General features: G+C 55.9%; 1 protein-coding gene across 1 annotated transcript; it reads left to right on the forward strand.

Annotated features, from left to right (window-relative positions):
• The first annotated feature begins 234 nt into the window (after positions 1-234).
• On the forward strand, positions 235-14,274 carry LOC139257847 (tRNA-splicing endonuclease subunit Sen34-like). The gene is made up of 4 exons (XM_070874647.1): positions 235-323; positions 5,124-5,530; positions 9,627-9,920; positions 14,034-14,274. The coding sequence occupies exons 2-4, from the start codon at positions 5,137-5,139 to the stop codon at positions 14,219-14,221; spliced, it is 876 nt and encodes a 291-aa protein (XP_070730748.1). The 5' UTR covers positions 235-323; positions 5,124-5,136; the 3' UTR covers positions 14,222-14,274.
• The last annotated feature ends 1,452 nt before the right edge of the window (positions 14,275-15,726 follow it).

Here is a 15,726-nt window from a genome sequence, read left to right on the forward strand (position 1 = left end):
GCCGCAGACGTCACAAAGGGCAGCGCGTTGAGGTCACAATCGGCGCGCCCGTCCATTGGAGGAGGCGGCTGTCGGTCAGCGGAGGCGGGCGGCTGCCATTGGTCGGGGGTAGGGGCGGGGCCGAAGATGCCGCTCAACCTGCAGGCGCTGCGCAACGTGCCGCTGCTGCTCTACATCTTGGCCGCCAAGACGCTGCTGCTGTGCCTGGCCTTCGCCGGGGCGAAGCTGTACCAGAGCCGCAGGCTGCGGCTGGCCGAGGAGGACAAGGCCCGGCGGGCGGCGGCGGCGGCGGCCTCCGAAGCCAAAAAGGAGCGCTAGTCTCGGTGAGTGCAGGCGGCGGCCAATCAGCGGCGCGGCTGGGCTGAGCCACCCGGGCGCGGGCCAATCAGCGGCGCGGCTGGGCTGAGCCACCCGGGCGCGGGCCAATCAGCGGCGCGGCTGGGCTGAGCCACCCGGGCGCGGGCCAATCAGCGGCGCGGCTGGGCTGAGCCACCCGGGCGCGGGCCAATCAGCGGCGCGGCTGGGCTGAGCCACCCGGGCGCGGGCCAATCAGCGGCGGCTAGATGCCTCCCCCCCCCCCCCCCCCCACGTGGGAGAGCGACGCGTCACACAGAAATGTCTCCCACGTGGGGGGGCGGGAAAGAGCGCCCGCTGATTGACAGCGCGTCTCCGCCAATGGCAGGCGGAGCAAGACAATGGGTTGCCGGACGGACGGGCGAGCCGGCCAATGGGGAGGGCGGTGATCGCAGAGTGGCTGAGCCCGCAGCGCCGCCTCCTGAGACACTGGAGCCCCGCCCCCCCCAACTGTCCATCAGTCACAGCAGGTCATCATCGTCATCATTGGATCAACAGCAGTGAAAGCAGTCTATCAATAGATCAATAATTGTAATAATTGGATCAATAGCAGTAATTAATAAATCAATAAAAGCAGTAATTATTAATAGATCAATAATTGTAATAATTAGATCAATAATAGAATTAATACATCAATAAAAACAGTAATTATCAATAGATCAATAATTGTAATAATTAGATCAATAATAGAATTAATAAATCAATAAAAGCAGTAATTATCAATAGATCAATAATTGTAATAATTAGATCAATAATAGAATTAATACATCAATAAAAACAGTAATTATCAATAGATCAATAATTGTAATAATTAGATCAATAGCAGTAATTAATAAATCAATAAAAGCAGTAATTATTAATAGATCAATAATTGTAATAATTAGATCAATAATAGAATTAATACATCAATAAAAGCAGTAATTATCAATAGATCAATAATTGTAATAATTAGATCAATAATAGAATTAATAAATCAATAAAAGCAGTAATTATCAATAGATCAATAATTGTAATAATTAGATCAATAGCAGTAATTAATAAATCAATAAAAGCAGTAATTATTAATAGATCAATAATTGTAATAATTAGATCAATAATAGAATTAATACATCAATAAAAGCAGTAATTATCAATAGATCAATAATTGTAATAATTAGATCAATAGCAGTAATTAATAAATCAATAAAAGCAGTAATTATTAATAGATCAATAATTGTAATAATTAGATCAATAATAGAATTAATTAATACATCAATAAAAGCAGTAATTATCAATAGATCAATAATTGTAATAATTGGATCAATAGAATTAATTAATACATCAATAAAAGCAGTAATTATCAATAGATCAATAATTGTAATAATTAGATTAATAGCAGTAATTAATAAATCAATAAAAGCAGTAATTATTAATAGATCAATAATTGTAGTAATTAGATCAATAATAGAATTAATTAATAAATCAATAAAAGCAGTAATTATTAATAGATCAATAATTGTAATAATTAGATCAATAATAGAATTAATTAATACATCAATAAAAGCAGTAATTATCAATAGATCAATAATTGTAATAATTGGATCAATAGAATTAATTAATACATCAATAAAAGCAGTAATTATCAATAGATCAATAATTGTAATAATTAGATCAATAGCAGTAATTAATAAATCAATAAAAGCAGTAATTATTAATATATCAATAATTGTAATAATTGGATCAATAATAGAATTAATTAATACATCAATAAAAGCAGTAATTATCAATAGATCAATAATTGTAATAATTAGATCAATAATAGTATTAATTAATACATCAATAAAAGCAGTAATTATTAGATCAATAAAAGTAATTATTAATAGATTAATAATTGAATCAATGATAGTAATTAATAGATCAACAAAAGCAGTCATTATTAATAGATCAATAATAGTAATAGCTGGATCAATAATAGAATTAATTAATACATCAATAATAGTGGGAGTTAATTAATACATCAATAAAAGCAGTAATTATTAATAGATCAATAATAGTAATTGGATCAATAATAGTAATAATTAGATCAATAAAAGTAGTAATTATTAATAGATCAATAATAGTAATAATTGGATCAATAATAGCAGTAATTAATAGATCAATAAAAACAGTAATTATATCATAGGCAGTCCCTTGCTTCCACGCCAAAAAAGGATAAGTTGACTGGTGTAACAATGAAGGACCTGATAGTCCGGATCCTGAAGAGTGGAGGATGCCTGTGTGTGGATTGTTTAACATGGGGTGGCCACGTTAAACCAGCCACCACACGGGCTCGACAGACCGAGGTCTTGGTCCAGTGGCAAGGGTGAACCAGGACCACTGGAGACCTTAAAAGTAATTATTAATAGATCAATAATAGCGGTAATTATTAATAGATCGATAATAGTCTCGGACTGAGGACTCGTGTTGGAGTGGAACAAGTTTTCCTCGGTTTCGAGGGACTGCTGATGACGGATGCATTTGGGGAGGTCTAACAAGGCAAGGGAAAACACATTAAATGGTCAGACTTTGAGAAGTCGAGAGGGACCTTGGAGTGCAGGTCCACCGATCCCTGAAGGTAGGCAGCCAGGTGGATAAGTATAAAGCAGGGAAGTCTTGCTCCAGTTATACAGGGTATTGGTGAGGCCACACCTGGAGTACTGCGTGCAGTTTTGCTCTCCGTATTTACAAAAGGATATACTTTGCTTTGGAGGCAGTTCAGAGAAGGTTCACTCGGTAATGATTAATAGAGCAGTAATTAATAGATTGGTAATAGCAGTAATTATTAATCAATTCATAGCAGTAATGATTAATAGAGCAGTAATTAATAGATTGGTAATAGCAGTAATTATTAATCAATTCATAGCAGTAATGATTAATAGAGCAGTAATTAATAGATTGGTAATAGCAGTAATTATTAATCGATTCATAACAGGAATGATTAAGAGAGCAGTAATTATTGCATTAGTAACAGCTGTAATTATCAATAGATTCAAAGCAATTATTAATAGCAATAATTATTAGAGTATGAGCAATAATTATTCATAGATTAATGGCAATAATTAATAACTGCAATAATTATTAGATTAATAATAATAATTATTAATCGATTAAGAGTAGCAGTAATAATTAATAGCCATAATTAACAGCAGTCATGACTAAAATTAATAGTAGCCGTCATTATTAATGGATTAATCAGACAGTGGGTACTGAGGGAGTGCCGCACTGTCGGAGGGGCAGTACTGAGGGAGTGCCGCACTGTCGGAGGGGCAGTACTGAGGGAGTGCCGCACTGTCGGAGGGGCAGTACTGAGGGAGTGCCGTACTGTCGGAGGGACAGTACTGAGGGAGTGCCGCACTGTCGGAGGGACAGTACTGAGGGAGTGCCGCACTGTCGGAGGGGCAGTACTGAGGGAGTGTTGCACTGTCGGAGGGGCAGTACTGAGGGAGTGCCGCACTGTCGGAGGGGCAGTATGGGGAGTGCCGTACTGTCGGAGGGGCAGTATGGGGAGTGCCGCACTGTCGGAGGGGCAGTACTGAGGGAGTGCCGCACTGTCGGAGGGGCAGTATGGGGAGTGCCGTACTGTCGGAGGGGCAGTATGGGGAGTGCCGCACTGTCGGAGGGGCAGTACTGAGGGAGTGCCGCACTGTCGGAGGGGCAGTACTGAGGGAGTGCCGTACTGTCGGAGGGGCAGTACTGAGGGAGTGCCGCACTGTCGGAGGGGCAGTACTGAGGGAGTGCCGCACTGTCGGAGGGGCAGTACTGAGGGAGTGCCGTACTGTCGGAGGGGCAGTACTGAGGGAGTGCCGCACTGTCGGAGGGGCAGTATGAGGGAGTGCCGTACTGCGCTGTCGGAGGGGCAGTACTGAGGGAGTGCCGTACTGTCGGAGGGGCAGTACTGAGGGAGTGCCGCACTGTCGGAGGGGCAGTACTGAGGGAGTGCCGCACTGTCGGAGGGGCAGTACTGAGGGAGTGCCGTACTGTCGGAGGGGCAGTACTGAGGGAGTGCCGCACTGTCGGAGGGGCAGTATGAGGGAGTGCCGTACTGCGCTGTCGGAGGGGCAGTACTGAGGGAGTGCCGTACTGTCGGAGGGGCAGTACTGAGGGAGTGCCGCACTGTCGGAGGGGCAGTACTGAGGGAGTGCTGTACTGTCGGAGGGGCAGTACTGAGGGAGTGTTGCACTGTCGGAGGGGCAGTACTGAGGGAGTGTTGCACTGTCGGAGGGGCAGTATGGGGAGCACCGCACTGTCGGAGGGGCAGTACTGAGGGAGTGCCGCACTGCGCTGTCGGAGGGGCAGTACTGAGGGAGTGCCGTACTGTCGGAGGGGCAGTACTGAGGGAGTGCCGTACTGTCGGAGGGGCAGTACTGAGGGAGTGCCGTACTGTCGGAGGGGCAGTACTGAGTGAGTGTTGCACTGTCGGAGGGGCAGTACTGAGGGAGCACCGTACTGTCGGAGGGGCAGTACTGAGTGAGTGTTGCACTGTCGGAGGGGCAGTACTGAGGGAGTGCCGCACTGTCGGAGGGGCAGTACTGAGGGAGTGCCGCACTGTCGGAGGGGCAGTACTGAGGGAGTGCCGCACTGTCGGAGGGGCAGTACTGAGGGAGTGCTGCACTGTCGGAGGGTCAGTACTGAGGGAGCACCGTACTGTCGGAGGGACAGTATGGGGAGCACCGTACTGTCGGAGGGATAATGCCGTCCTGATGAACCCGAGGGAGCCTCTAACCACCCGCTGCGTCCTTGTCCCGTTGCAGGGGCAGCCCGGCCATGATCCTGATCCACGTGTCGCAGGGCGCGGCGCTGGTGTGGAGCGCGGAGGAGGCCCGCCAGCTGCGGGAGCGCCACGGCCTGTGCGGGACGCCCGTGGGCGGGCTGGCCCGCCAGCCCCGGCAGAACGGGCGCCTGGGCCTGCCGCTGCGGCTGTTGCCCGAGGAGGCCCGCCTGGCGGCGGAGAGCGGCAGCGGGGTGCTGGTGCGGGGCCGGGCGGGGGCCGAGGCGAGGGCCGAGGAGGAGGAGCGGGAGCACCGCGAGCGGGCGCAACGCAGTCACCAGGAGCAACGCCGCCTGGCCCTGCAGGAGAAGAGGAGCAGCCTGCAGGGGCTGGCCGAGAGGATCAGGCAGGGGCGGGCCAACAAGCGGAAGAGGATCAGCGGAGAGACGGGTGAGGGGGCTGGGGGGGGGGCTGGGGGGATCGGAGCCAAGCGCAGACGTTTACCGCGCGGCAGGAGGCCGCCGCGAGCCGTCCCGCTCCAATCCCACTTTCCCCGCTCGCGCTCCCTCGCCCCGTAGCAGACGGCACTTCAAGGTGCACTGCCTGCTGGGGCGAGGGTTTCTGCCTCGAGCGCCCTTTCAGGCCGTGAGTTCCGTCCCACACCCTGCCCCTGCCCCAGAGCCCCCCATTCGCCTCACTTCCGCCTCGATCTCTCATCGAAACAGAGAAAATAGTCGCAGGAGCAGGCCATTGGGCCCTTGGAGCCCGCCCCACCATTGGGCCCTTGGAGCCCGCCCCACCATTGGGCCCTTCGAGCCCCCCCGCCATTGGGCCCTTGGAGCCCGCCCCGCCATTGGGCCCTTGGAGCCCGCCCCACCATTGGGCCCTTGGAGCCTGCCCCGCCATTGGGCCCTTGGAGCCCGCCCCGCCGTTGGGCCCTTGGAGCCCGCCCCGCCGTTGGGCCCTTGGAGCCTGCCCCGCCGTTGGGCCCTTGGAGCCTGCCCCGCCATTGGGCCCTTCGAGCCTGCCCCGCCGTTGGGCCCTTGGAGCCTGCCCCGCCGTTGGGCCCTTGGAGCCTGCCCCGCCGTTGGGCCCTTGGAGCCTGCCCCGCCGTTGGGCCCTTGGAGCCTGCCCCGCCGTTGGGCCCTTGGAGCCTGCCCCGCCGTTGGGCCCTTGGAGCCTGCCCCGCCGTTGGGCCCTTGGAGCCTGCCCCGCCGTTGGGCCCTTGGAGCCTGCCCCGCCGTTGGGCCCTTGGAGCCTGCCCCGCCGTTGGGCCCTTGGAGCCTGCCCCGCCGTTGGGCCCTTGGAGCCTGCCCCGCCGTTGGGCCCTTGGAGCCTGCCCCGCCGTTGGGCCCTTGGAGCCTGCCCCGCCGTTGGGCCCTTGGAGCCTGCCCCGCCGTTGGGCCCTTGGAGCCTGCCCCGCCGTTGGGCCCTTGGAGCCTGCCCCGCCGTTGGGCCCTTGGAGCCTGCCCCGCCGTTGGGCCCTTGGAGCCTGCCCCGCCGTTGGGCCCTTGGAGCCTGCCCCGCCGTTGGGCCCTTGGAGCCTGCCCCGCCGTTGGGCCCTTGGAGCCTGCCCAGCCGTTGGGCCCTTGGAGCCTGCCCCGCCGTTGGGCCCTTGGAGCCTGCCCCGCCGTTGGGCCCTTGGAGCCTGCCCCGCCGTTGGGCCCTTGGAGCCTGCCCCGCCGTTGGGCCCTTGGAGCCTGCCCCGCCGTTGGGCCCTTGGAGCCTGCCCCGCCGTTGGGCCCTTGGAGCCTGCCCCGCCGTTGGGCCCTTGGAGCCTGCCCCGCCATTGGGCCCTTGGAGCCTGCCCCGCCATTGGGCCCTTGGAGCCTGCCCCGCCATTGGGCCCTTGGAGCCTGCCCCGCCATTGGGCCCTTGGAGCCTGCCCCGCCGTTGGGCCCTTGGAGCCCGCCCCGCCGTTGGGCCCTTGGAGCCCGCCCCGCCGTTGGGCCCTTGGAGCCCGCCCCGCCGTTGGGCCCTTGGAGCCCGCCCCGCCGTTGGGCCCTTGGAGCCCGCCCCGCCGTTGGGCCCTTGGAGCCCGCCCCGCCGTTGGGCCCTTGGAGCCCGCCCCGCCGTTGGGCCCTTGGAGCCTGCCCCGCCGTTGGGCCCTTGGAGCCTGCCCCGCCGTTGGGCCCTTGGAGCCTGCCCCGCCGTTGGGCCCTTGGAGCCTGCCCCGCCGTTGGGCCCTTGGAGCCTGCCCCGCCGTTGGGCCCTTGGAGCCTGCCCCGCCGTTGGGCCCTTGGAGCCTGCCCCGCCGTTGGGCCCTTGGAGCCTGCCCCGCCGTTGGGCCCTTGGAGCCTGCCCCGCCGTTGGGCCCTTGGAGCCTGCCCCGCCGTTGGGCCCTTGGAGCCTGCCCCGCCGTTGGGCCCTTGGAGCCTGCCCCGCCGTTGGGCCCTTGGAGCCTGCCCCGCCGTTGGGCCCTTGGAGCCTGCCCCGCCGTTGGGCCCTTGGAGCCTGCCCCGCCGTTGGGCCCTTGGAGCCTGCCCCGCCATTGGGCCCTTGGAGCCTGCCCCGCCATTGGGCCCTTGGAGCCTGCCCCGCCATTGGGCCCTTGGAGCCTGCCCCGCCATTGGGCCCTTGGAGCCTGCCCCGCCATTGGGCCCTTGGAGCCTGCCCCGCCATTGGGCCCTTGGAGCCTGCCCCGCCATTGGGCCCTTGGAGCCTGCCCCGCCATTGGGCCCTTGGAGCCTGCCCCGCCATTGGGCCCTTGGAGCCTGCCCCGCCATTGGGCCCTTGGAGCCTGCCCCGCCATTGGGCCCTTGGAGCCTGCCCCGCCATTGGGCCCTTGGAGCCTGCCCCGCCATTGGGCCCTTGGAGCCTGCCCCGCCATTGGGCCCTTGGAGCCTGCCCCGCCATTGGGCCCTTCGAGCCTGCCCCGCCATTGGGCCCTTCGAGCCTGCCCCGCCATTGGGCCCTTCGAGCCTGCCCCGCCATTGGGCCCTTCAATATGATCATGGGCTGATCATTCCCTCAGTACCCCACTCCTGCCTTCTCTCCATACCCCCCTGATCCCTTTAGCCGTAAGGGCCACATCTAACTCCCTTTTGAATATATCCAACGAACTGGCCCCCAACAACTTTCTGTGGTAGAGAATTCCACAGGTTCACAATTCTCTGGGTGAAGAAGTTTCTCCTCATCTCGGTCCTAAATGGCTTACCCCTTATCCTTAGACTGTGATCCCTGGTTCTGGACTTCCCCAACATCGGGAACATTCTTCCCGCATCTAACCTGTCCAATCCCGTCAGAATTTTATATGTTTCTATGAGATCCCCTCTCATTCTTCTAAACTCCAGTGAATATAAGCCCAGTCGATCCAGTCTTTCTTCATATGTCAGTCCTGCCATCCCAGGAATCAGTCTGGTGAACCTTCGCTGCACTCCCTCAATAGCAAGAATGTCCTTCCTCAGATTAGGAGACCAAAACTGAACACAATATTCCAGGTGTGGTCTCACCAAGGCCCTGTACAACTGCAGTAAGACCTCCCTGTTCCTATACTCAAATCCCCTCGCTATGAAGGCCAACATACCATTTGCCTCCTTCACCGCCTGCTGTACCTGCATGTCAACTTTCAATGACTGATGTACCATGACACCCAGGTCTCGTTGCACCTCCCCTTTTCCTAATCTGTCACCATTCAGATAATATTCTGCCTTCCTGTTTTTGCCACCAAAGTGGATAACCTCACATTTATCCACATTATACTGCATCTGCCATGCATTTGCCCCACTCACCTAACCTGTCCAAGTCACCCTGCAGCCTCTTAGCATCCTCCTCACAGCTCACACCGCCACCCAGCTTAGTGTCATCTGCAAACTTGGAGATATTGCATTCAATTCCTTCATCTAAATCTTTAATGGAAGGGTATGGGGTATTGGTGAGGCCACACCTGGAGTGCTGCGTGCAGTTTTGCTCTCCGTATTTACGAAAGGATATACTTTGCTTTGGAGGCAGTTCAGAGAAGGTTCACTCGGTTGATTCCGGAGATGAGGGGGTTGACTTATGAGGAAAGGTTGAGGAGGTTGGGCCTCTACACATTGGAATTCAGAAGAATGAGAGGTGATCTTATCGAAACGTATCAGATTATGAGGGGGGCTCGACAAGGTGGATGCAGAGAGGATGTTCCCACTGATGGGGGAGACTAGAACTAGGGGGCATGGTCTTAGAATAAGGGGCCGCCCATTTAAAACTGAGATGAGGAGGAATTTCTTCTCTCAGAGGGTTGTAAATCTGTGGAACTCGCTGCCTCAGAGAGCTGTGGAAGCCGGGACATTGAATAAATTTAAGACAGAGATAGACAGTTTCTTAACCGATAAGGGGGCGGGCCGGGAAGTGGAGCTGTGTCCATGATCGGATCAGCCATGATGGTATTAAATGGCGGAGCAGGCTCGAGGGGCCGAATGGCCCACTCCTGCTCCTATTCCTTATGTTCTTGTGAGATGGTGGAGTTGAGGGACATGGGCAGAGGATGGGGTTGAAGTTGGGATCGAAGATGTGAGCCGTTGCCCTCTAACCCAATCTGTTCCCCCCTCTCCTCTCCTGTCCCCAGGCGAGCTGGGGCCCGAGGCCGGTGAGGACGATCGCTCGGCCCCCCTGAAGGAGCTGGAAGAGTTGGAGCGAAGTTTCACCTTCCCCCCGGAGAGCTGCCTGGTGCAGATACACACCGCCTGCCTGGGGCCCCGCAACCTGGAGGTGTTGGATTGGCGCTCGGCCTCCGAGGACTGGCCGCACCCCGGGGACCCCAGGCACGCCCTGCGCTACTCCGTCTTCAAGGACCTCCGGGCCCAGGGCTACCACCTGACCAGCGCTGGAAAGTTCGGGGGAGACTTCCTCGTCTATCCGGGTACGTAATCGCGTCCGTTTAGGGGTGGCCTGGTTCAGTGCGGGGGTCTCTGCCAACCGCTTCGCTCGGGGAGTCCGTTCGGCGAGCTATTCGACTCGGCGGGGCTTCGCGGCTGTTTCCAATTCTTTCCTATCTCCTTCCCTCCAAGCTGCTGATCATAACAGGAACTCTCCCCAGGTGCCCGGGCCAATATTTATCCCAGTTACTCCCCCTTTGGGGCAGTCGCAGAGTCCCCCGACCGCCGTTTGTAGACTCAACAATTCCAGTGCTCCCCGAGACAGCCCACCCTTTTTCACCGTCCGTCTACTGGAGCTCGTCCACAACTGGGCTGCCCCCGCCCCCCCCATGTCCTAACGCGGACTGAGTCCCGCTCACCCATCACCCCCTGTGCTCACTGACCCCGTGTCCTAACTCACACCCAGTCCCACTCACCCATCACCCCCTGTGCTCACTGCCCCGTGTCCTAACTCACACCCAGTCCCACTCACCCATCACCCCCTGTGCTCACTGACCCCGTGTCCTAACTCACACCCAGTCCCACTCACCCATCACCCCCTGTGCTCACTGACCCCGTGTCCTAACTCACACCCAGTCCCACTCACCCATCACCCCCTGTGCCCCGTGTCCTAACTCACACCCAGTCCCACTCACCCATCACCCCCTGTGCTCACTGACCCCGTGTCCTAACTCGCACCCAGTCCCACTCACCCATCACCCCCTGTGCTCACTGACCCCGTGTCCTAACTCACACCCAGTCCCACTCACCCATCACCCCCTGTGCTCACTGCCCCGTGTCCTAACTCACACCCAGTCCCACTCACCCATCACCCCCTGTGCTCACTGCCCCGTGTCCTAACTCACACCCAGTCCCACTCACCCATCACCCCCTGTGCTCACTGACCCGTGTCCTAACTCACACCCAGTTCCACTCACCCATCACCCCCTGTGCCCCGTGTCCTTACTCACACCCAGTCCCACTCACCCATCACCCCCTGTGCTCACTGACCCCGTGTCCTAACTCACACCCAGTCCCACTCACCCATCACCCCCTGTGCTCACTGACCCCGTGTCCTAACTCACACCCAGTCCCACTCACCCATCACCCCCTGTGCTCACTGACCCCGTGTCCTAACTCACATCCAGTCCCACTCACCCATCACCCCCTGTGCTCACTGTCCCCGTGTCCGAACTCACACCCAGTCCCACTCACCCATCACCCTCTGTGCTCACTGACCCCGTGTCCTAACTCACACCCAGTCCCACTCACCCATCACCCCCTGTGCTCACTGACCCCGTGTCCTAACTCACACCCAGTCCCACTCACCCATCACCCCCTGTGCTCACTGACCCGTGTCCTAACTCATACCCAGTCCCACTCACCCACCACCCCCTGTGCTCACTGCCCCGTGTCCTAACTCACACCCAGTCCCACTCACCCATCACCCCCTGTGCTCACTGTCCCCGTGTCCTAACTCACACCCAGTCCCACTCACCCATCACCCCCTGTGCTCACTGACCCCGTGTCCTAACTCACACCCAGTCCCGCTCACCCATCACCCCCTGTGCTCACTGCCCTGTGTCCTAACTCACACCCAGTCCCACTCACCCATCACCCCCTGTACCCCGTGTCCTAACTCACACCCAGTCCCACTCACCCATCACCCCCTGTGCTCACTGACACCGTGTCCTAACTCACACTCAGTCCCACTCACCCATCACCCCCTGTGCTCACTGACCCCGTGTCCTAACTCACACCCAGTCCCACTCACCCATCACCCCCTGTGCTCACTGCCCCCGTGTCCTAACTCACACCCAGTCCCACTCACACATCACACCCTGTGCTCACTGCCCCGTGTCCTAACTCGCACCCAGTCCCACTCACCCATCACCCACTGTGCTCACTGACCCCGTGTCCTAACTCACACCCAGTCCCACTCACCCATCACCCCCTGTGCTCACTGACCCCGTGTCCTAACTCACACCCAGTCCCGCTCACCCATCACCCACTGTGCTCACTGTCCCCGTGTCCTAACTCACACCGAGTCCCGCTCACCCATCACCCCCTGTGCTCACTGACCCCGTGTCCTAACTCACACCCAGTCCCACTCACCCATCACCCCCTGTGCTCACTGACCCCGTGTCCTAACTCACACCCAGTCCCACTCACCCATCACCCCCTGTGCCCCGTGTCCTTACTCACACCCAGTCCCACTCACCCATCACCCCCTGTGCTCCGTGTCCTAACTCACACCGAGTCCCACTCACCCATCACCCCCTGTGCTCACTGACCCCGTGTCCTAACTCACACCCAGTCCCGCTCACCCATCACCCCCTGTGCTCACTGACCCCGTGTCCTAACTCACACCCAGTCCCGCTCACCCATCACCCCCTGTGCTCACTGACCCCGTGTCCTAACTCACACCCAGTCCCGCTCACCCATCACCCCCTGTGCTCACTGACCCCGTGTCCTAACTCACACCCAGTCCCGCTCACCCATCACCCCCTGTGCTCACTGACCGACATCGGCTCCCGGTTAAGCAGCACCTCGATTTCACAATTCTCATCCGTGCTTACAAATACCGCCATGGCCCCTCGCCCCCTCCCTATCTCTGTAACCTCCTCCAGCCCTGACAATTCTCATCCTCCTGTTCAAATCCCTCCCTCGCCCCCTCCCTATCTCTCTAACCTTCTCCAGCCCCTACAATTCTCATCCTCCTGTTCAAATCCCTCCCTCACCCCCTCCCTCTCTCTGTAACCTCCTCCAGCCCCTACAATTCTCATCCTCCTGTTCAAATCCCACCCTCGCCACCCTTCCTATCTCTGTAACCTCCTTCAACCCTCCCAGATCTCTGTGCTCCTCTAATTCTGCCCTCTTGACCATCCCTGATTATAATCGCTCCACCATCGGTGGCCGTGCCTTCTGTTGCCTGGGCCCCAAGCTCTGGAACTCCCTCCCTAAACCTCTCCATCTCTCTCTCTCCTCCTTCAAGACGCTCCTTAAAACCGAACTCTTCGACTAAGGCTTTGGTCACCTGCGCTCATTTCTCCTTATGTGTCTCTGTGTCAAATATATCGGTTTTGTCGTAACCCTGCTGGGATGTTTTACTATGTTAAAAACAATATTTAAATACCAGTTATTAAAGGCGTTATATAAATCGGTCATAGCAGTAATTATTAGGTCAAAAAGACATAGACAGGCTCAGTGAGTGGGCAAAAATTTGTCAGATGGAGTATAATGTGGGAAAGTGTGAGGTCATGCACTTTGGCAGAAAAAAAATCAAAGAGCAAGTTATTATTTAAATGGAGAAAGATTGCAAAGTGCCGCAGTACAGCGGGACCTGGGGGTTACTTGTACATGAAACACAAAAGGTTAGTATGCAGGTACAGCAAGTGATCAGGAAGGGCCAATGGTATCTTGGCCTTTATTGCAAAGGGGATGGAGTATAAAAGCAGGGAAGTCTTGCTCCAGTTATACAGGGTATTGGTGAGGCCACACCTGGAGTACTGCGTGCACAGTTTTGCTCTCCGTATTTACGAAAGGATATACTTTGCTTTGGAGGCAGTTCAGAGAAGGTTCACTCGGTTGATTCCGGGGATGAGGGGGTTGACTTGTGAGGAAAGGTTGAGGAGGTTGGGCCTCTACTCATTGGAGTTCAGAAGAATGAGAGGTGATCTTATCGAAACGTATCAGATTATGAGGGGGCTCGACAAGGTGGATGCAGAGAGGATGTTCCCACTGATGGGGGAGACTAGAACTAGGGGGCATGGTCTTAGAATAAGGGGCCGCCCATTTAAAACTGAGATGAGGAGGAATTTCTTCTCTCAGAGGGTTGTAAATCTGTGGAACTCGCTGCCTCAGAGAGCTGTGGAAGCCGGGACATTGAATATATTTAAGACAGAGATAGACAGTTCCTTAACCGATAAGGGGGCGGGCAGGGAAGTGGAGCTGGGTCCATGATCGGATCAGCCACGGTCGTATTAAATGGCGGAGCAGGCTCGAGGGGCCGAATGGCCCACTCCTGGCCCCTATTTCTTTTGTGATGGGCGGCTGACGTCCCCCTACACTCTCTCGCTATTAAACGCTTTGTTTCGTACCCCCTCCCCCCCGGACAGGAGACCCCATGCGATACCATGCCCACTATATCGCCATCTGCGTTCCATACAAGACTGACCTGCCCCTGCAGGACACCGTGACTGCTGGCCGACTGGGTTCGAATGTCAAGAAGACCGTATTGCTCTGTTCGGTGACGGAGGCCGAGAGGATTGTTTACACGTCACTGCGCTGGAGCGGCATCCAGTGATTGGTTCATCAGCAACGCCATCCAATCAAATAAAATATATCGCTTTCAATCAATCGCTTCCCGCTCGCTCTCTCTTCCGGGTATGTTTGTGCAAGAGCTCCCCACACCCAGGGTTAGATACAGAGTAAAGCTCCCTCTACACTGTCCCATCAAACACTCCCAGGGCAGGTACAGCACGGGTTAGATACAGAGTAAAGCTCTCTCTACACTGTCCCATCAAACGCTCCCAGGGCAGGTACAGGGGGTTAGATACAGAGTAAAGCTCCCTCTACACTGTCCCATCAAACACTCCCAGGGCTGGTACAGCACGGGTTAGATACAGAGTAAAGCTCTCTCTACACTGTCCCATCAAACACTCCCAGGGCAGGTACAGCACGGGGTTAGATACAGAGTAAAGCTCTCTCTACACTGTCCCATCAAACGCTCCCAGGGCAGGTACAGGGGGTTAGATACAGAGTAAAGCTCCCTCTACACTGTCCCATCAAACACTCCCAGGGCAGGTACAGGGGGTTAGATACAGAGTAAAGCTCCCTCTACACTGTCCCATCAAACACTCCCAGGACAGGTACAGCCGTACTGCACTGTCGGAGGGGCAGTACTGAGGGAGTGCCGTACTGTCGGAGGGGCAGTACTGAGGGAGTGCCGTACTGTCGGAGGGGCAGTACTGAGGGAGTGCCGTACTGTCGGAGGGGCAGTACTGAGGGAGTGCCGTACTGCGCTGTCGGAGGGGCAGTACTGAGGGAGTGCCGTACTGCGCTGTCGGAGGGGCAGTACTGAGGGAGTGCCGTACTGTGCTGTCGGAGGGGCAGTACTGAGGGAGTGCCGTACTGTGCTGTCGGAGGGGCAGTACTGAGGGAGTGCCGTACTGTACTGTGGGAGGGGCAGTACTGAGGGAGTGCCGTACTGCGCTGTCGGAGGGGCAGTACTGAGGGAGTGCCGTACTGTACTGTGGGAGGGGCAGTACTGAGGGAGTGCCGTACTGCGCTGTCGGAGGGGCAGTACTGAGGGAGTGCCGTACTGTACTGTGGGAGGGGCAGTACTGAGGGAGTGCCGTACTGCGCTGTCGGAGGGGCAGTACTGAGGGAGTGCCGTACTGCGCTGTCGGAGGGGCAGTACTGAGGGAGTGCCGTACTGCGCTGTCGGAGGGGCAGTACTGAGGGAGTGCCGTACTGCGCTGTCGGAGGGGCAGTACTGAGGGAGTGCCGTACTGTACTGTGGGAGGGGCAGTACTGAGGGAGTGCCGTACTGCGCTGTCGGAGGGGCAGTACTGAGGGAGTGCCGTACTGTACTGTGGGAGGGGCAGTACTGAGGGAGTGCCGTACTGCGCTGTCGGAGGGGCAGTACTGAGGGAGTGCCGTACTGCGCTGTCGGAGGGGCAGTACTGAGGGAGTGCCATACTGCTGTTACTGAGACGTTAAACCGAGGCCCCGTCTGCCCTCTCAGGTGGACGTAAAAGATCCCATGGCCAATAAGAGTAGGGGCAATTCTCCCCTGGACCCCATATT

The sequence above is a fragment of the Pristiophorus japonicus genome, unplaced genomic scaffold, assembly GCF_044704955.1.
Source record: "Pristiophorus japonicus isolate sPriJap1 unplaced genomic scaffold, sPriJap1.hap1 HAP1_SCAFFOLD_917, whole genome shotgun sequence".
In the NCBI taxonomy this organism is placed as follows: Eukaryota; Metazoa; Chordata; class Chondrichthyes; family Pristiophoridae; genus Pristiophorus; species Pristiophorus japonicus.